General features: G+C 40.0%; 1 protein-coding gene across 6 annotated transcripts in view; it reads left to right on the top strand.

Annotated features, from left to right (window-relative positions):
* The window catches only part of IFT88 (intraflagellar transport 88), a 129,816-nt gene that overhangs the window by 98,995 nt on the left and 14,003 nt on the right, over positions 1-16,818 (top strand). For all 6 annotated transcript variants that reach the window (XM_029936988.1, XM_029936991.1, XM_029936993.1 and 3 more), the window contains 4 exons: positions 1,534-1,586; positions 3,212-3,277; positions 6,891-6,997; positions 15,005-15,071. In XM_029936988.1, the coding sequence (XP_029792848.1) occupies positions 1,534-1,586; positions 3,212-3,277; positions 6,891-6,997; positions 15,005-15,071 (293 nt within the window). The remainder of the gene's footprint in view (positions 1-1,533; positions 1,587-3,211; positions 3,278-6,890; positions 6,998-15,004; positions 15,072-16,818) is intronic.

Genomic DNA, 16,818 nt, shown 5'->3' with positions numbered 1-16,818 from the left:
GCTAAAGAGATTCTAGGATGTGAGAAGAGACCTTAGAACAGTCTAGTCTGGTAGGGGAAGAGCATAACAAGGTTGAAAGGAGCCTCCAAGTGGAGGTGACAGTGTGCGCAAAGACCAGAAGTCTAGAAAATGTAGTGAATGCAGGGGATCTGCTGTAGCACGAAATGTTAGGTGGGGCGCCACGGAAGCTGAGTTGGGAGGTAGCAAAGGCTCACAGTGGATAAGCTGGATTAGGACCTTGGAGTTACCATGCAGTCGGAGGGCAGGTGACATATCTAAAGAGGGAAGTAATGTGGTTAGATATGTGTTTTCTTTAGATCAAAGTGGATGGCTTTGTAGGGAGTGGATTTGAGGTTAAATAGCTTGCCAAGCAGGAGGGTTTTGACTTAAGATTCCAAAGATGGTGGGTGTGCCATCAATTTGAGTAGGAGTGAGGCTATCTGTCTTTGAAGCCATCAGGTAAATAGAAGGAAGAGTCTAAAAAAAAAATGAGAAGCACATTCATTTTTTCCCTAGTCTTTAATTTCTTCAAATCTTGTTTTCTTAGGTATTTGTAACAGTAGTCTTTAGAAATCCTGGTCATTATTATTTATTTTAGAAAAGAAATTTGGGGCACCTGGGTGGCTCAGTCAGTTAAATGTCAGATTCTGCTCAGGTCATGATGTCACCGTCGGTGAGTTTGAGCCTGGCTTCAGGCTCTCTGCTCAGTGCAGAGCTTACTTTGGATCCTTCGTGTCCCTCTCTCTGCCCCTCCACTGCTTGCTCTCTCTCAAAGATAAATATTTTTTTAAGTTTTTTTAGAAAAGAAATCTGTTTCTTTTTAAGAGGAAAAAAGAATGAATATAGTTTTTTGTTTTTGTTTTTGTTTTTTACTCTACCTTTAGTTGAAGCCTATTTGTTCAAACACAAGGTCAAAAATTGCCTCATGGGTATGAAATTTGCAAGCCTGAATTTCAAGCCTTTAGGTACTAAGCCAAAGTATAAAATTATGGCAGAGGTAATGATGATGTTTCAAATAGAATGCAGTGATCTTTAGCCAAACAGGTTAAGTGGTTCATATAAAATCTAAATAAAGATGTGAACCAGATTGAAGGACTCTTAAATTTTCTAATATACAGGGGCACCTGGGGGGCTGAGTTGATTGTCTGATCGACACAGGTCATGATCTCACTGTTGCCAAGTTCGAGCCCCGCGTCAGGCTCTGTGCTGACAGCTCAGAGCCTGGAGCCTGTTTCAGATTTTGTGTCTCCCTCTCTGTCTCTGCCCCTCCCCTGCTCGTGTTTTCTCTCTCTCTCTCTCTCTCTCGAAAATAAATAAACATTAAAAATTTTTTTTAATTTTCTAATATACATATAATATGTAATAATGAAGGAATTGTATATATGCTATTTTCTATAATAAAGATTTAATCAAAGGTCAAAAAAGTATTTGGGAAAAACGTATTTGAAAGATAGTATAGATATGTAGCCTTATAAAACTGATCATCACAGATTATTTTGTTTTCTGATTTCATATAATGTCTTTCTTTTCTAGGCCTACACAAGTGAAATGGCAGCTGATGGTAGCTAGTTGTTTTAGAAGAAGTGGTAAGTGCTTTAATTTTACTCACTTTTTATATATTTTGCTTCTGTCTTTAGGTAACTATGCATAGAACTGTGTTCCAACTGCATGTTTGTTTATTAAAGCCTTAACTTTTGCTGACTAACATATTTGGAGCGTTAAATGAGACGCATTAATTACTACATACAGAAAAAAGTCATGCTGTCATGCTTACAAAATGGGTCTTCATCGTGTATTCCGGGACCACTATTAACAGATGCATTATTTTTCAAAGTTCACATGTGATCATTTAGATATGTTAAGTCACAGAAAAGTGGGCATTGTATACACATTAGTTTATATATCCATTTTCTATTCACTTAATTCTAAGCAGCCTGTGTGCTCTACCAAATCTATGAGACTGTCTCCCACCTGACAAAGCTGAAGAAGGCCCAGAACTGGAACAACTGGGCTGTATTTTTTAGACCAGATCCTACTAGGGCATCTTCATTTGTGTTTTCAGCTAACTTTTTAATACATCCTGTGCTGCCAACACGCGTCCCGAAGTGTTGAACTAACTGTGAGGTGAATGATACTGTTGACTCCTCTCAGTGCTTAAGGAATGAGATAAACGTTAACAAATTTGTGATCCCTCTTGTAGAGGCTCCAAATGATCCAGGAAAATCAATTCCTCAGTCCAGGGGGGCACAGATGGTGACAGTGTTAACAGTGTTCTCATCCTGTTTTGTAGGAGGTTTCTTTCTTTCTGAGCCCCTTTAGAAGGGCATCAGAGTATGTACACAGGAGTCCTAAAATCATTTAGATCATTGATCTTTGCTGTTATTTCCTGTGGGACATACAACATACCTAGATATTATACATTTTATTTATATCAGCATGAGTTCTGAATTACCTACATTCATTTCCAGGGAAATGAACATACATAAGAGGTATTCTGAGTGATTTGAGATAGAAACTTTCTTGTGTCACTGAAGCACTGATTAGAAGAGAAGCTGACGGCTACTGAGAGCTGCTGGGTGCTGGGTGCCTCTCGTCCAATTCATACCCCACCTCTGGGAGGTCAGCACGGCTCCCCTCGTGAATAGGGGGCCCGCTAAGCTTCATCACTTGTTTACCGAGATCTTAGCAAAGATCTTTGATCCAAAATTATCTTTCCTGTTCTTTGTTGCTGTGAAGCTAAATTATTGTATTATAAAACAAAATGCTTTCTATAAAGTTTTTAATGTTTCAAAATAAAAACTACCGAGAAAGGTTATTTTCATCTTTTCCAACTTAGTGAGTGACATTGAAATTAACGCTGGCTTATAACTTAGATTATTTTTAAAATTGTCCATTGTTCTTCTGAGCTAATTTTTAATTTTTCGGAAGTTGAATAGATCTTAATTTTTGACACTAAAGTATTTATTTTAAGCAGTAGAACTAAGTTTCAGCCATCACCCATTTACTTCCTTTCTTTTTTTCAAATTTCTTTTTTCTGTACATTTTCTTCTAGAAGTTATATAAGAATGGTTTATATATGCTTGTGGCAAACATGAAAGTCTTCTTACTAAACCAGTTAATGGTGCCAGTGTATTAGATTAAAATTACTATTTTGCTGAATGTTATTAATTTTTATAATCTGTATGGTTTTTTTCTCTTTTTTTATTTATAGGTAACTACCAAAAAGCACTAGATACTTATAAGGATATTCACAGAAAATTTCCAGAAAATGTTGAATGTGAGTTTGCATTTTGTAACTTTGAAGCTATAGGTTCTAACTCTTTATTGCCTTATGCAAAATGTTTGCAATGGCAATTGCATATATAGCTCCCAGCCTATAATTTGTGACACATATTTATACATGTGGTTTATAGGATCAGAAAATCTGACTATGCAAGTACCTTTTATAGAATTCCGTTTTTGATGGATTTAAATATACCACTGGGTTCTCTTCAGTAGTAAACAGATCTATATATCAAACTTTTATGAAATTTGAAGACTAAATTTTGGTTTATTATTGATAGTTCACAAACTGTGGTGTTTTTTAGAAAAGGCATTTTTAACTCTCCGGTTAGTCTGAAACTTTTTGAGGTTGAAAAATACTTTTAGATTTTATGAAAATAGAACCGTCATCTTGCCGATGTGGATAGCAAATGAATTTTAATGTTATTTTAAGTTTAAAAGATTATGTTGGTATTTTACTTATTTTTCTTTAATAAAGTTAGCTTTGTAGAAAATAACTCATTTATTCCCCCATCTTGTTGCACAGTGGGTTTGATGTAACCTAAAGTAATAATGTGAAGTGTTACTGAGAGTACCAACTACAAAATCACAACCAAGAAAAATACAAAATAACCATATTCACATGCCACACACTCCCACTAAAGGTATTTGGCCCTTAATAGCCTTGTAGCTAAAAGAAGGGAAAATGTAATCAGTTATATAATCTTTTCTATTTACGAGGAAACAAAATTCCTTGGGAAGAAGAAAACATTTTCCAACTCTTCATTTATGTGGTGAAGCAGAGACAGTAGATAAGATCGTTGAAAGCCATACCAGCTCCTTGCTTTCATGACATCCCCTGAGAAAATGAAATAACCTGGTTGGTTGAGAAGACTTTTTAATTCTGTCCTTCAGGGTCAGTGAACACTAAACAATGCAGTTCAGTTCAGTAAGACCAATCTTTCCTATGTTCGGCTTTCCAGCGGCCCCGCCTGACCCAGGGTGCACACTCCTTTGTTAATAGTTTTCTCCATTTGGCTTTTGGGAAAGGTCAATGGCACAGGACTCAGAATTAATGGCCTTTGGTAGCAGCTTCGGAGCAAGGACTTCTCTAATGCCGATTAGAAGCAGATTTGTTAGCTGACAAATGCCATCAGGAAACAGGGTGTGTGGAATTACTTGTAAAACTTTAAAAAGCACAGATTTCTAGCCCAACCTACAGAGATTCTCATTTAGGTTTTCAGTGGACCCAGATAGCTTTCATTTCCTTTTTCTTTTTTTTAAGAGCTTTTTATGTGAATCTTTTTTTTTTTTCCAATAGTAAATATTCTGCTACTGTGTATTAAATACTGCATGGTTTGCCCAAGCTAAGATGAAACCACATCATAAATCAATAAGCATTTTGCATTTTCTTTCATTATCTACTCAAAGTCATGCCTACTGCACCTCTAAACATTTCATTAAATCCAATTATACAGCAAACACTCCCAAAATAAACTTAGATTGTATTGCAGTTTCACTTAACAGTAGAAAGAATGAAATATGGCCATTTGTAGGAAAGTGGATGGACCTTGAGGGTGTCATGCTAAGCAAAATAAGTCAGGCAGAGAAGGACAGATACCATATGTTTGCACTCATAGGTCTAACAGGAAATTTTCAGAATGATCTAGCTTCAAGAAAAGCAAGCAGTTAGTAGTGCTTAAGAAAAATTGATTCAGTATCTAATGGATAGTTTATGTGAATCTTAATCTCAGTTACTTTAGGAAAAAACTTGGTGATTTAGAGATTCACTGAGCTGTAACAGTAATACCTTTTTGTGAAAACGCAGCAACCCCAAAAAGGCTGCCTCTCCTTGGCACCACTGACATTTGGGATCAGGGAACTCTGTGTTGTGGGAGGCCACCCCGTGGACTGTAGAATGTTCTAGAAGCTTCCCTGGCCTCCACCCGCACCAGAGCTCATCACACTTCCATCACCTCCGTATGAAACACAGGATGTCCCCAGACATTGCTGAACGTCCCCTGGTGACACAATTTCTGCTGCTTGAAACCACTGCAGTAGCTGTTGGACCCTTGCCCTGGACCGGCAGGGGGATAGCCTCCAAGCAAGTCCAGATTTCCTTCTTCCTTTTTTTCTTAAGTTTATTCACACACGCAGGGCAGGGGCAGAGAGAGAGAAAGAGACAGAATCCCAAGCAAGTTCTGTGCTGTCAGCACGGAGCTTGATGCTGGGCTTAACCTCAAGAACTGTGAGATTGTGACCTGAGCTGAAATCAAGAGTCAGATGCTCAACTGACTAAGCCACCCAGATGCCCCTTAATTACTTTCTTCATTGAGAACTTGAGATTCACTCTAAGGGGCACCTGGCTGGCTCAGTTGGTGGAGCATATGACTCTTGTTCTCTAGGTTGTGGGTTTGAGCCCCATGTTGGGTATAGAGATGACTTAAAAAATGAAATCTTAAAAAAAATAGTTTCACCCTAAAAATTCAATTGATAATTATCTATGCCATAAGGAATGTTCAAGATGATTTTGGCCTGGATAATTTTCAAGACAAATATAATTAATAGTCTACCTTATAACTATAGAAAAAAATTTGCGCCCATGTACTATGTCATTTTGAACACAGTAGTTTTCTGATAAACCCGACAGGATAATACACTCTTAAAATATATCTCTATTTATCAAAAACTGACCTGCTCTAAAGAGTTCAGATGACATGCTGTTTCAGAGAACATCCACCAAAACAATGCCTTTTATTTTACATTAAATATTCCTGAGGGGCGCCTGGGTGGCTTTGTCGGTTAAGCATCCGACTTGGGCTCAGGCCATGATCTCACGGTTCATGGGTTCGAGCCCTGCATCGGGCTCTGTGCTGACAGCTCAGAGCCTGGAGCCTGCTTCAGATTCTGTGTCTCCCTCTGTTTCTGCTCCTCCCCCGCTCACAGTGTCCCTCTGTTTCTCAAAGATAAATAAATGTTAAAAAAAAATTTTTTTTAATATTCCTAAACCATTCTTCCTGAGGATAGGCAGGTAAGAGAAATAATTAAGCATTATTTGTATAGTATATGTAAATTACCTTCTTATTGTGAATTATTAAGACAAATGTACACATAGGCAATTTGTATAATAACATGATATTTTTAAATATTTTATTCCTTTTACAACATTTTAGTGGCCATAAATTGCTGACTTATTTACAAATTCTCACTGAGTGATGCTACAGCGTTGGTAGGACAGCACTGTTTCAGCTCTATGGATGTGCCCGAAAGTGAGACAGACAAAAAGTCCTAGGAAGAGAAAGGCAAAAAACCAAGTATCTAATGCAGTAGTCGTAAGTGGAGGAAAGGAACAGCAGATAAGGAGATAAAGAGTATGGGAAGGGCCCTAGATATAGACCATGTGATCTCTCCTGAGGCAGGACAGGTGGGGAGAGTCCTCCCTATAGGTCCTCTTTCAGGCAAGTCCCATTCTCTTAGGGCGGTGAGTATGAAGTGTAGGTTAATTTTTGATGGAAGCAAGCATGGTTTGTGAGCATTATTCCTCCTTGTTTTCAAAAGACTAAGTTCATTGATTTCTTATACTTTCAGCACTACACTGATATTTTTTTACAACTCTTTTTCCCATTTAGGTCTGCGTTTCTTGGTTCGTCTCTGCACAGATATTGGATTAAAAGAAGTTCAAGAATATGCAACAAAACTTAAGAGATTGGAAAAAATGAAAGAAATAAGGGAACAGGTACCTCATGGGCCAAAATCTATTCTCTTAATTTTCAAAATGTCAGCCTTATGTAGCTCAAATGACTGATGCTGGGTTCTTCTATTAGTTAAAAAAAAAAAAAAAAAAAGCTGAAATTTTTTCTGCTGTGGCATAAAGGAGAAACAACAAAAATTCTAGCTTGAGGACAAAATTCTATCAAGAATCAATTCTTTTTTTTTTTTAAGTTGTTTATTCATTTATTTATTTTTATGTCTTTTTTATTTATTTTTGAGAGACAGAGAGAGTGTGAGCAAGGGAGAGTCAGAGAGAGAGGGAGACATAGAATCTGAAGCAGGCTCCAGGCTCTGGGCTAGCTATCAGCACAGAGCCCGACAGGGGTCTCGAACCCACGAACCGTGGGATCATGACCTGAGCCGAAGTCAGATGCTCAACTGACTGAGCCACCCAGGTGCCCCTAAGTTTATCTATTTTTGAGACAGAGAGAAAAAAGTGGGAATGCGGAGGACCAGCCCAGGCACCCCAGTCGAACGGTCCCCGAGTAGGTGGTTGGTGTTGGCGAAATATCTATAGGAAGGCAGACAACATGAATGGTGGTAAAACCACACTTTACTAAGAAAGTCAGTGTCTTTTATGCCATAGGGGTTTACACATTTTTTTTTTCTCTTTAATGATTACAAAGCTTATGGTCCTTGAGAGAGTAAAAACATGCTCTGGGAAGGATCATTTTTTTATCACAAAAGAACAGCCGTGAGAACAGAAGTAAAAAAACAGGAATGAGGGAGTCTGTCTCTCAAAGAATCTTCTTTTCTTCAAGGTCCTTTAGCAGTTATGTCTGGGCAAGATTCTTATCATTCAAGGGGTTAATTTTAGAGGATTGTTTTTGCCCAAACAGCAGGCAATGAGCTGGGAACAGAAATAAAGTAAGGGAAAGCAGGTGCCACTAACTGACCCAAGTTGATTCAAAACTTAGAGGTGTATGCCTTCATTACTTTTGCAAAGCAATGAGAAAAATCCCAAATTTTTTCTCCTGCGCCCCGGAGGCATAGCATCCATGGTCACTTATGTAGATTCTCCTGTGTCCTGGAGGTCTGGCCATCAAAGGTCGCTCTGCAGGAGGTTTTTTGGCCTGCTGGGCCCCAACAGGAAAGGAGCAAGGAGAGCAGGAGAGAGAAAACCCAAGCAGGACAGCATGGAGCCTGACTCAGGGCCCAAGTTGGGGCACATTGCAGGACTCGATCCCACAAACTGAGATCATGACCTGAGCGGAAATCAAGAGTCAGATACATAACCAACTAAGCCACCCAGATGCCCCAAGAACCAATTCTTAATAGGAGGAAGTGCAATAGAGTCAACATACTCTAGTGGATGGTTACTCACAGACAAATCATTGTAACTTTCCACAACACAAAATAACTTACAGGTTAATTTCTAGAATTAATTTCAATTGGAGAGCCCTGTGGCTAATGGAAATTAAGAGGAAATTGTATAACAATAGTACTTTAAGCTGTTTCGTTATGTAGTGGACCATGGCTCTGAAAATAATATTAATATACATGGAGCCCTTTTAAGTTTTATTTCTGTGTTTCATGCAGTATGTGGAATAAGAGTGTTCTTATTTCTACTTTTTTAAGAGAATAGTCTCTTATTCTAGGGTCTAAGTTTGACCCTAGAATATTTAAAAATTTAACATGATCTAGGATAATTAAATCTAAATTCCATATTTGCTTTCAAAATATGGTTAAGCTTAAATTGTCTTTGTTTTGAGGATGTGATATGATTGTTTTATTCTTTATTCTCTTTTTTAAAGTATCAGTATTAAAAGGATTATGAACATGACATAGATTTTTACCTCAAAAATCCTATAAAATATCAAGTTGTTATTAATGCCATGCTAGGGTATATAGTTTAAAACCTGCTGTGAAGACCAATTTATCACCATGTGCCGATTGCTAAATTAGGTAGCCTGTGTGAAATTTTTGTAAAAGTAAACGGGTATAAATGAAAGTTCAAGTTACAATTGTCTTCATAATCACTATTTGTTTCATTAAGAAGAATCCAAAAGAAATAATGTATCTCAAACTGAGAACATTCTTTGGAGCTTAACATTAGTTGTAAAGTTACTTAGTATGGAACCATGGAGGTATGTGAAAAGGGTCAAATTCTTAAGACTTCCTAAGTTTCACCATCAGAAGTTTAAGTTGATACTGAACACAATATACAACTAATACAAATTATGGATGATGCATAATACAATCCTCACAACTTGTAACCTTAAACAGGATGGCTGGCACGTGCCTTACCATCTCTGATTTAGTAGACTTACGGTGTTGACTCGTTTTACACAGTAAGTGCAGCCTTCTAACTCTGGGACTTGCCTTGTACCTAGCTCACCAGGGACCATAACTCCAGCTGTAGGAAACCCTGATTCCATGGAGTCCCTGGGAAATGAACTTGAGCGGTAAAGACCAAAACATGCCCCCTTTAAAGAGATGCAGAGTTGCTTTACACGATTTTCTTATCGCTAGTTTCCCCATGTTTCGGGTTGATATCCTGCTCTGGTTTTAGTCTTTACAGTACTTCACCTTTACATTGGCGGCCTGTCTCCCTCTGCCTTTTCTTTTCCTTCATCTTCTTTCCTTTATGCAGCCTCTCTCTGTGGTATTAAACTCTTTCTTACTCTGGCTGACTGTTATGGGCTAATACTCCTGTGGACTGTTGGTTCTTATGACTATGAATGAATATGTGAATTACACCGAGACTGCTTTTCCTTTTTGATTAGTACTTGGCCGATTGATTCCTCTTCCATCCAAACATTTATATTCATTGAGTGTAGTGTACTTTTATCTGTTTCTCTCATATATCTGACATCCTTACACTGTCCTCACTAAAATAATTCCCTAATGACTTAATTAACAGGACTTTAGTACAGTGATATGAGTTACTATTGATGCAGTTAGATCATCCAGGGTTTCTCTTACTTATTTACTCCAGTTGCTAATGACTCGCTGTGCTTGAGCAGTGCCTCTGCTCTCACTGTACTCTGCGTAAAACCCAAGGTCACTTAGGTATCTTCTCTCATTATAGCTTCTTAATAAATCTTCCCTTAAATGTTATTGCTTAATCTTTCTTGAGAGTCAAAGTCACAGTCCTCATCCACAGAGTACTCTCTTTTCAGTGCTCTTGAAATCAATTTCTCTATTCTTTGGTGTTCATTAAACCTTTTGTTTTGCTTATAAATACAAAGTGGAGGGGTGCCTGGGTGGCTTAGTTGGTTAAGCGTCCAACTTGGCTTAGGTCATGATCTCACAGTTCATGGGCTCGAGCCCCGCATTGGGCTCTGTGCTGACAACTCGGAGCCTGCTTGGGATCCTCTGTCCTGTCTTTCTCTGCTCCTCCCACACTTGCTCTTTCTCTCAAAACTTAGTAAACAAACAAACAAATGCAAAGTGGAGGAGAAAAATAGTGGAAAAGAAAGGTCCTAGGAAGAAGAGACTAAAAGAATTCTCACTATTTGCGAGTTAATTTCTCTTTTAATTGTTGTGTGTTCCTTTTCAGTTTGTGTTTCTTGGATTGTGAGCCCCTGGAGCAGAGCTTTCTCTTTCCTGGCCTGAGTAGGACCTAAAACCCTATTAGTTATGAAACAAAGTATAACAAATAAACTTCTGAACTAAGGGCACTCTCCTTTTCTCAATTTGAACTTAATACTTGTTACTTTTCCTGTGCGTTTCTTGTTTAGAATCTGTCCCAATGCAGAAACTTAACATTTATCTATGTAATTAGAATTTCTTCATGTAATTATTGTTAAGGTCTGCATAATACAATCTACTATTATACAAGTAGGTATGTGTTGATTTCTTTAGACATTTGCACATTGTTAGATATCTTTCTTAAAGTTGGTACTCTATGCTCAGTCTCACATTGCTGTTTCTCACTGAAGAAGCGCACTTCCATATTGTGAACTTGAGATGGTGTGTGAATTAGACATGCCATTGAAAGCAGGGAAGGGCACCTGGGTGGCTCAGTCCGTTAAGCTTCGGACTCGACTTTGGCTTAGGTCATGATCTCATGGTCAGAAGACTGAGCCCCTCATTGTGTGCTGTGCTGACAGCATGAATGAAACATGCCTAGGATCCTCTCTGCCCCCCCCCCACTCACTCTCATGCTCTCTTTCTCTCTCTCTCGCAAAATAAATAAACACTACAAAATAGGAAAGCAGGGATATCACAGATAATCACATAAACCTTTACCTATAGCTACTGATAGGAATACAGAGTAGACCCCCAGGCTTCACCCTTCCTTTTTTCTGGAAATACTCAGAAGGGTGGAGGTTTGGCTGCAGGACGGGAAAGAGTTGAAGAGGCTGGATGGATGTTTGTGCATGGTGTTAGTACTCTTCGTGGTCCTGGTGACAGTTTTCCTTCAGTTCCCCTTGGTAACATCTGCTTGACTAGACATCACAACAGCTAACTCTTACTGAGTGCATGACAAGTACAGGCCCTGTTATGAACATTTTGTGTGTATTAGCTAATTTAATCATCTCGATAGTCGTATGATGTTGGGTATAGTTTTATTAGTACTTTTTCTTAACAGATGAGAAAACTGAGACCCATGGTGGCCAAGCAACTTCTCTAGGTCACACAGCTGTTGGGGGTAGGCCAGGGCTTCTGAACCAGGCTCCTAACTGCTGGGCCTTACCACCTTATGAAAAGTAGGGGACACGGATGATTCAGATCATTGTTTTCAGTTGATACATAGTTCTTCCTTATTCTGCACACAAACAGTTGGCAAATTAAAATGTACTTTGCTATAGGCTCACCCTAATTTGATTAGGATGGGGTCTCCACACAGTGCTCTTCAAGTGTGGTCTGTGGGCCCATAGAGCCTCAGAAGCACTTGGGCACATCTTAGATTTACAAAGTCTTGGGCCCCATCCCAGACCTACCTAAACCCTACCGCAGAGTTAAATTGAGGAATCTGTGCTTGTGTTTTTTTAAACAAATTCTCCAGGTATTTTTATATTCACTCAAGTTTGAAAAGCACTTGTTTAGAGGTTTTTTTTTTTAGAGTTTATGCTCCCACAGGGTCATTATGCAAATGATCAAATCCCCGCTCAGGATATGGACTCTGATTTAAGGGAGGGAGGGCAGGAAATAGGTATAGATCAAGTTGTGGATTTTTAAGCATTGTCTAAAACAGAAAAGGATCTATGTACACCTAAGAAAGAAGGATAAATTGATTCAGGGTTATGTGAGCCAGGATAGTGTATCTCCCTGAACCCTAACTTCTACTTGAATATGTTAAAGCCAGAAGTTTATTTATTTAGACTAGTTTTTAAGAGAACTTGTTCTCTTCCTGGGACTATTCTGGAAAAAGAAGGCTGTTCTCCCCTTTGTGCTTGGGGGACCTGAATTCCTGAGTAAGAAGAGTATTTTACACATTGTGTATTCATTTGTCCCATCAGTGAGCAGTTCTAGGCACTACAGTGCTGGCTGTCGGCCAGGCAAGAAAGACCTACAGTGTCAAGTCGGCCGCTGTGGGCCTGCAGCAGTGTGAACTGACCCCAGGGGCAGTTTATGTTTCTTCTTCACTGACACACACACACAAAAATTAGCTGCAAGGCATTCTGTCAAATTTGACTCTCTGTCTGGAAAAGAACAAAGTGGGAAGAACAGGACTTGAAGACTGAGCAATCGAAATAGGAAAAGAAATCCAAAGAGAAAAATGTCAGCCACAGTGCAAAAGAAGATTAGAGGGCAGTGCATACAGGGTTCAGGGTGGTAGCATTCATTGGTTTTCACAGCAAATAGGTGTTCAGTTGGAAGAGAAGGAAAAGACACATTCTCTGTCCTCAGGGGAGTGGTGAAGGAGAAGGAAGAGCAGGGCAGGGCCGGGAGTGTGAGGAGGGCATGGGTGCTGTTAAGCCGCTCAATGAGCAGCCCCCTGGGTCACGGGGGAGTCTCCCTGAGGTGAGGGTGGAGTTGAGCGATAAGGGATGAGTGGTTGCTGTAAAGAAGATGAGGAAGGCCATGGCAGGTAGCGGAGGTCCACGGAAGGAGGTCCACAGAAGGAGGCTGGCACGTCCAAGGGGTGCAGGTACAAAGCAGGACGGATTGTTTCCAAAGATGAAAAGGACAGAATGTGATGTATTAAAAATATGCTTGCCCTGTGGGCCGTGGGGGTAGAGGTTGAGCCAGCAGTGGGGGTCTGGCACCGTCGTGTACTTATGTGACATATGTCCAGCAGAACATGGTGTCCTGGGAATAGGAGAGAAAGAAGAGAAGTCATTGAATCAAGGCAGGTTTTACGTTTCTCTTGGTGAGTGGAGCAGAAAGTTAAGTGGGCAAGCAAAGGGTCTGTAGGTCCTGATGTGGACGTACTTAAAGTGGGGAGTGTTTCTAGGCTAGAAATAAAGTGAGGATTTAAGGTGATTAATTAGGAAAAGATGGATGAAGAACCAAAAGATTGGGAAATTCTAGATGGGAGCAAGAAACAGGTAGAATGGGGTAAAGAATGTGGTGACCATGGAAAGTTCTCACTTTCCTAAATTGGCCTGTTCCAAATATATGGTTACAAAAGCAGATGCAAGATCTCTTCTCACATTTGATTTGAAAAAACGTCAAGTTACACAGGCATTTGTATTTATGAGTTTATTTTAATATTGTAAAGGTCTTTTGGATATGCTAGAAATAATCTATGGATAGATGAAAAACAAGTTTTGACATAAAATCTGATTATAGACATTAAAATTTTTATTTTGTTACATTTTTAGATTTTCAAAAGAGAAGGGCAAGGAGGAGAGATGGGGTTTCAAGGGAGGTTTCTTTTCAACAGTAAAAGATTGATCATATTTATATATAGTTGGAAGTACTGAGTATTTTAGGGGTGTTTCAGTTTAGAGACATGAGTCTTGAGTTACTGAAAAATTTTTTTCTTCCTAGCAGATCAAAATGTCTGTAACCTTTAATCTGTGATATGATAATTCATAAATATCTGGGGAGTTGTCGGGGCTGAGGGAATAAATAATTTGTCCTTTGAATTAAGTATGAAATTGTGTTTATATTATTGAAGATCTAAATAAGATACCAGCCTATGTTTAAAATTTTTAATTTAGTTGTAAATACTTATCAAAAGCTGTCGGATTCTGTTCACTAATTACCCTGTCTCCAAACACAGATCTGGCAGTGTGACTTGAGACAGATTCAGTGTCAATATAAAAAGTATAACTCTTAAGCAAAACAAGAAATAACTGTAAATTGCTTTAAAAAACCTCAGAATGTACAGCTTGGGATATTTCTTATGTTTTAAGGGTAAACGCATACCTAAGAAAGTTGACTATTAAACAGATCTTAAGTATTTTGTGAGATCTTAATAGTACTTTTATTCTAAAGTTGAATATCACAGTTTACCTTTTCTTCCCCCCCACCCCAAATAGTTCAGGTCCAGCCATTTACAGAGTAAACCTAATGCAAGATACAGCCCTTCTGCAGATTCCCTTGCCCCCTCCCACAGCATTCACCCCAGCAGAATATTGGGTGTAGAAGCAGTGGTCACACTGCTCCTGTGACGGAAGGATCCCAGGAGTATTTAGTGAGGACTGAGCACCCTGGTGGGGGGCAGGCTGTGGGCCTTTTGTTTGCAGAATGGCTCTTTTCTCCCATAGAATCAAGGTGAGGAGCAATGTGAGCCCAGCTTTCAGGAGAGCAGCAGCCATAACTCTGAAGAGCTACACAGTCATGTTAATTTAAAAGATCCACATTTAGGGGCACCTGGGTCACTTAGTCAAGCATCTGACCCTTGATTTTGGCTCAAGTCATGATCTCACGGTTCCTTGAGTTCAAGTCCTGCATAGGTCAGTGTGGAGCCTGCTTGGGATCCTGTCTCCCTCTCTCCTTGCTCCTGCATGCTCTCTCTCTGTCTCTCTGTCTCTCAAAAATAAATAAGTAAACTTTAAAAAATATCAACGTCTAGTTATATTGAACCCAAGGGAATATCATTTACTCTTTTAAACTCCTCCTGTCGTTCTAGCGCATAAAGTCTGGCCGAGACGGCAGTGGGGGCTCGCGCAGCAGAAGAGAGGGCAGTACTGGCAGTGGTGAGTGTTTCCGGTCCTCCAGATGCCGGTTGGACGGCTGTCCAGTACATGCACTTGTTGAAACATCCTGAATAATCCAGAAATGTCTTTTGTTTGTTTTATGCACAGTAAAACCTCACTTATTCCAATTAATGTTGTAAGCAGTCTTTCTGATATGGAAATATTAGTGGATTTTACTTCATAAATAAGCACACCTGTTTTTGCTAATAAGTTCATGCCAGATAGATGATCACAGATGTCCATGCTAATGAGGTTTTACTGTGTTACGTTTTGTTACTTTACCTTTTAAGGCAGAACCATGAGAAGTAAGATGGTCTTCTAGAATGCTGCCAGTGCTGAGTATACTTTTAGTGTAGAAATAGTGCCAATCTGGGAGTTAGGAGACAGGGTTCTAGTTCCTGTCTTGCTCATGACAGTCATCTGTCTTTGGACCAACCACATAAAAGCTATAGGCTCTAGGTGATTTCTAAATTTGTTTGCATCCCTCAGTTCCTTGACTTTGACCGCTTGTCACAGCATTACTTAGTAACAAGGTGGTTAAGTTTCATTCCCTTTTTCCTCATCATCAAATCTACCTTCTCTGTCCATGTCAGGAGAGTAGTGTAAGTTACGCTTAGTAGAAATTTGGTGATTTTAAAGCAATTGGAAAAATAAAGGCTACATTGGGATATGTAAATGCACATATGTTCTCATGTCCGTGCTCAGCATTGCCCCACACACGTGCCCCGGGTCCGTGCCACTGCCAGCTTCCTTCCCTCCTCTCTTTGTGATCTGGGAACGAGGACAGAGACCGTCGTGAGCCTTAGTTCAGGCAGGCCTTTATGTCTTCAGTCATAGACATTTATTAGATGCATACCAGGTGCCAGATAAATACTGTGCTAAGTGCCAGGGACATAGGGATGAGTAAGACATGGTCCCTGTGCTCAGGGACGTGAAGGTCCAAAGGGAAGGTACTCCGGTCTCAGGCACTGCCATGTGCGTCCTTACTTCCCTGGGGATAGAAGGTGCAGCTGGGTCAGTCTTTCCTGAGGCCTGAGCTCGGCTTGGCTGGACAGATTGCAGCACTTATGGTCGTCAGGGGCACCTAGTCCTAGCAGGACAGTTTGGCTCCCTGAGGATTGTCCAGCCTTTCCAGCTGGACCTCGCAGTCCTCACTATTTACCCTTAGGCCCCAGGGTCGTTACCCAGAGCTTCAGAACTTGACTGAGTTCATCTGCATCCACAGGTGCTGAGGGCAATTGGCCACATCAGGGAGTAGCCGCTTACTATCTCATCAGCCCTCAGCAGTCATGATGGGCGACGTTTCCATGCTGTCCCCTAACTCCCAGAGGCTGCCTCATTTCTGTTACCTCTCCCCGCCCTCTTGCTTCAGTGTGCTCACTGAAGCAGGGGTGGGGGTGGATTTAACAGTCGGGTGTGGAGGATGTGTCCCATGCTGTGCAGGCCTACAGCCTCTTATCCAGAGCCTCCGGGCCATGTGTGCTGTGGGATTCAGCGGGTTTGGAGTTTAGAAAGTATTATAGGTATTAACCATATAGAGTACCTACGGGGCACATCTCATGATCAAACATAGCTATTACTGATTGGGCAGAACACGTGGATAATCACTCTAAGGTTAAATAATGGCTAAAAATAGCTTCGGGTCAAGTCAGGCTTTATGCCCACCAAGTTTACATATTGCCACCTGAAGCTTGCCTTTCAGAGCTCTTTGGAATTGGAAGTTGTAGATGAGGGACCGTGGGCTTGT

The sequence above is a fragment of the Suricata suricatta genome, chromosome 4 (genome assembly GCF_006229205.1).
Source record: "Suricata suricatta isolate VVHF042 chromosome 4, meerkat_22Aug2017_6uvM2_HiC, whole genome shotgun sequence".
NCBI lineage: Eukaryota > Metazoa > Chordata > Mammalia > Carnivora > Herpestidae > Suricata > Suricata suricatta.
Note: the sequence above shows the minus strand (reverse complement) of the source record. Positions and strands in the feature narration are given on the sequence as shown.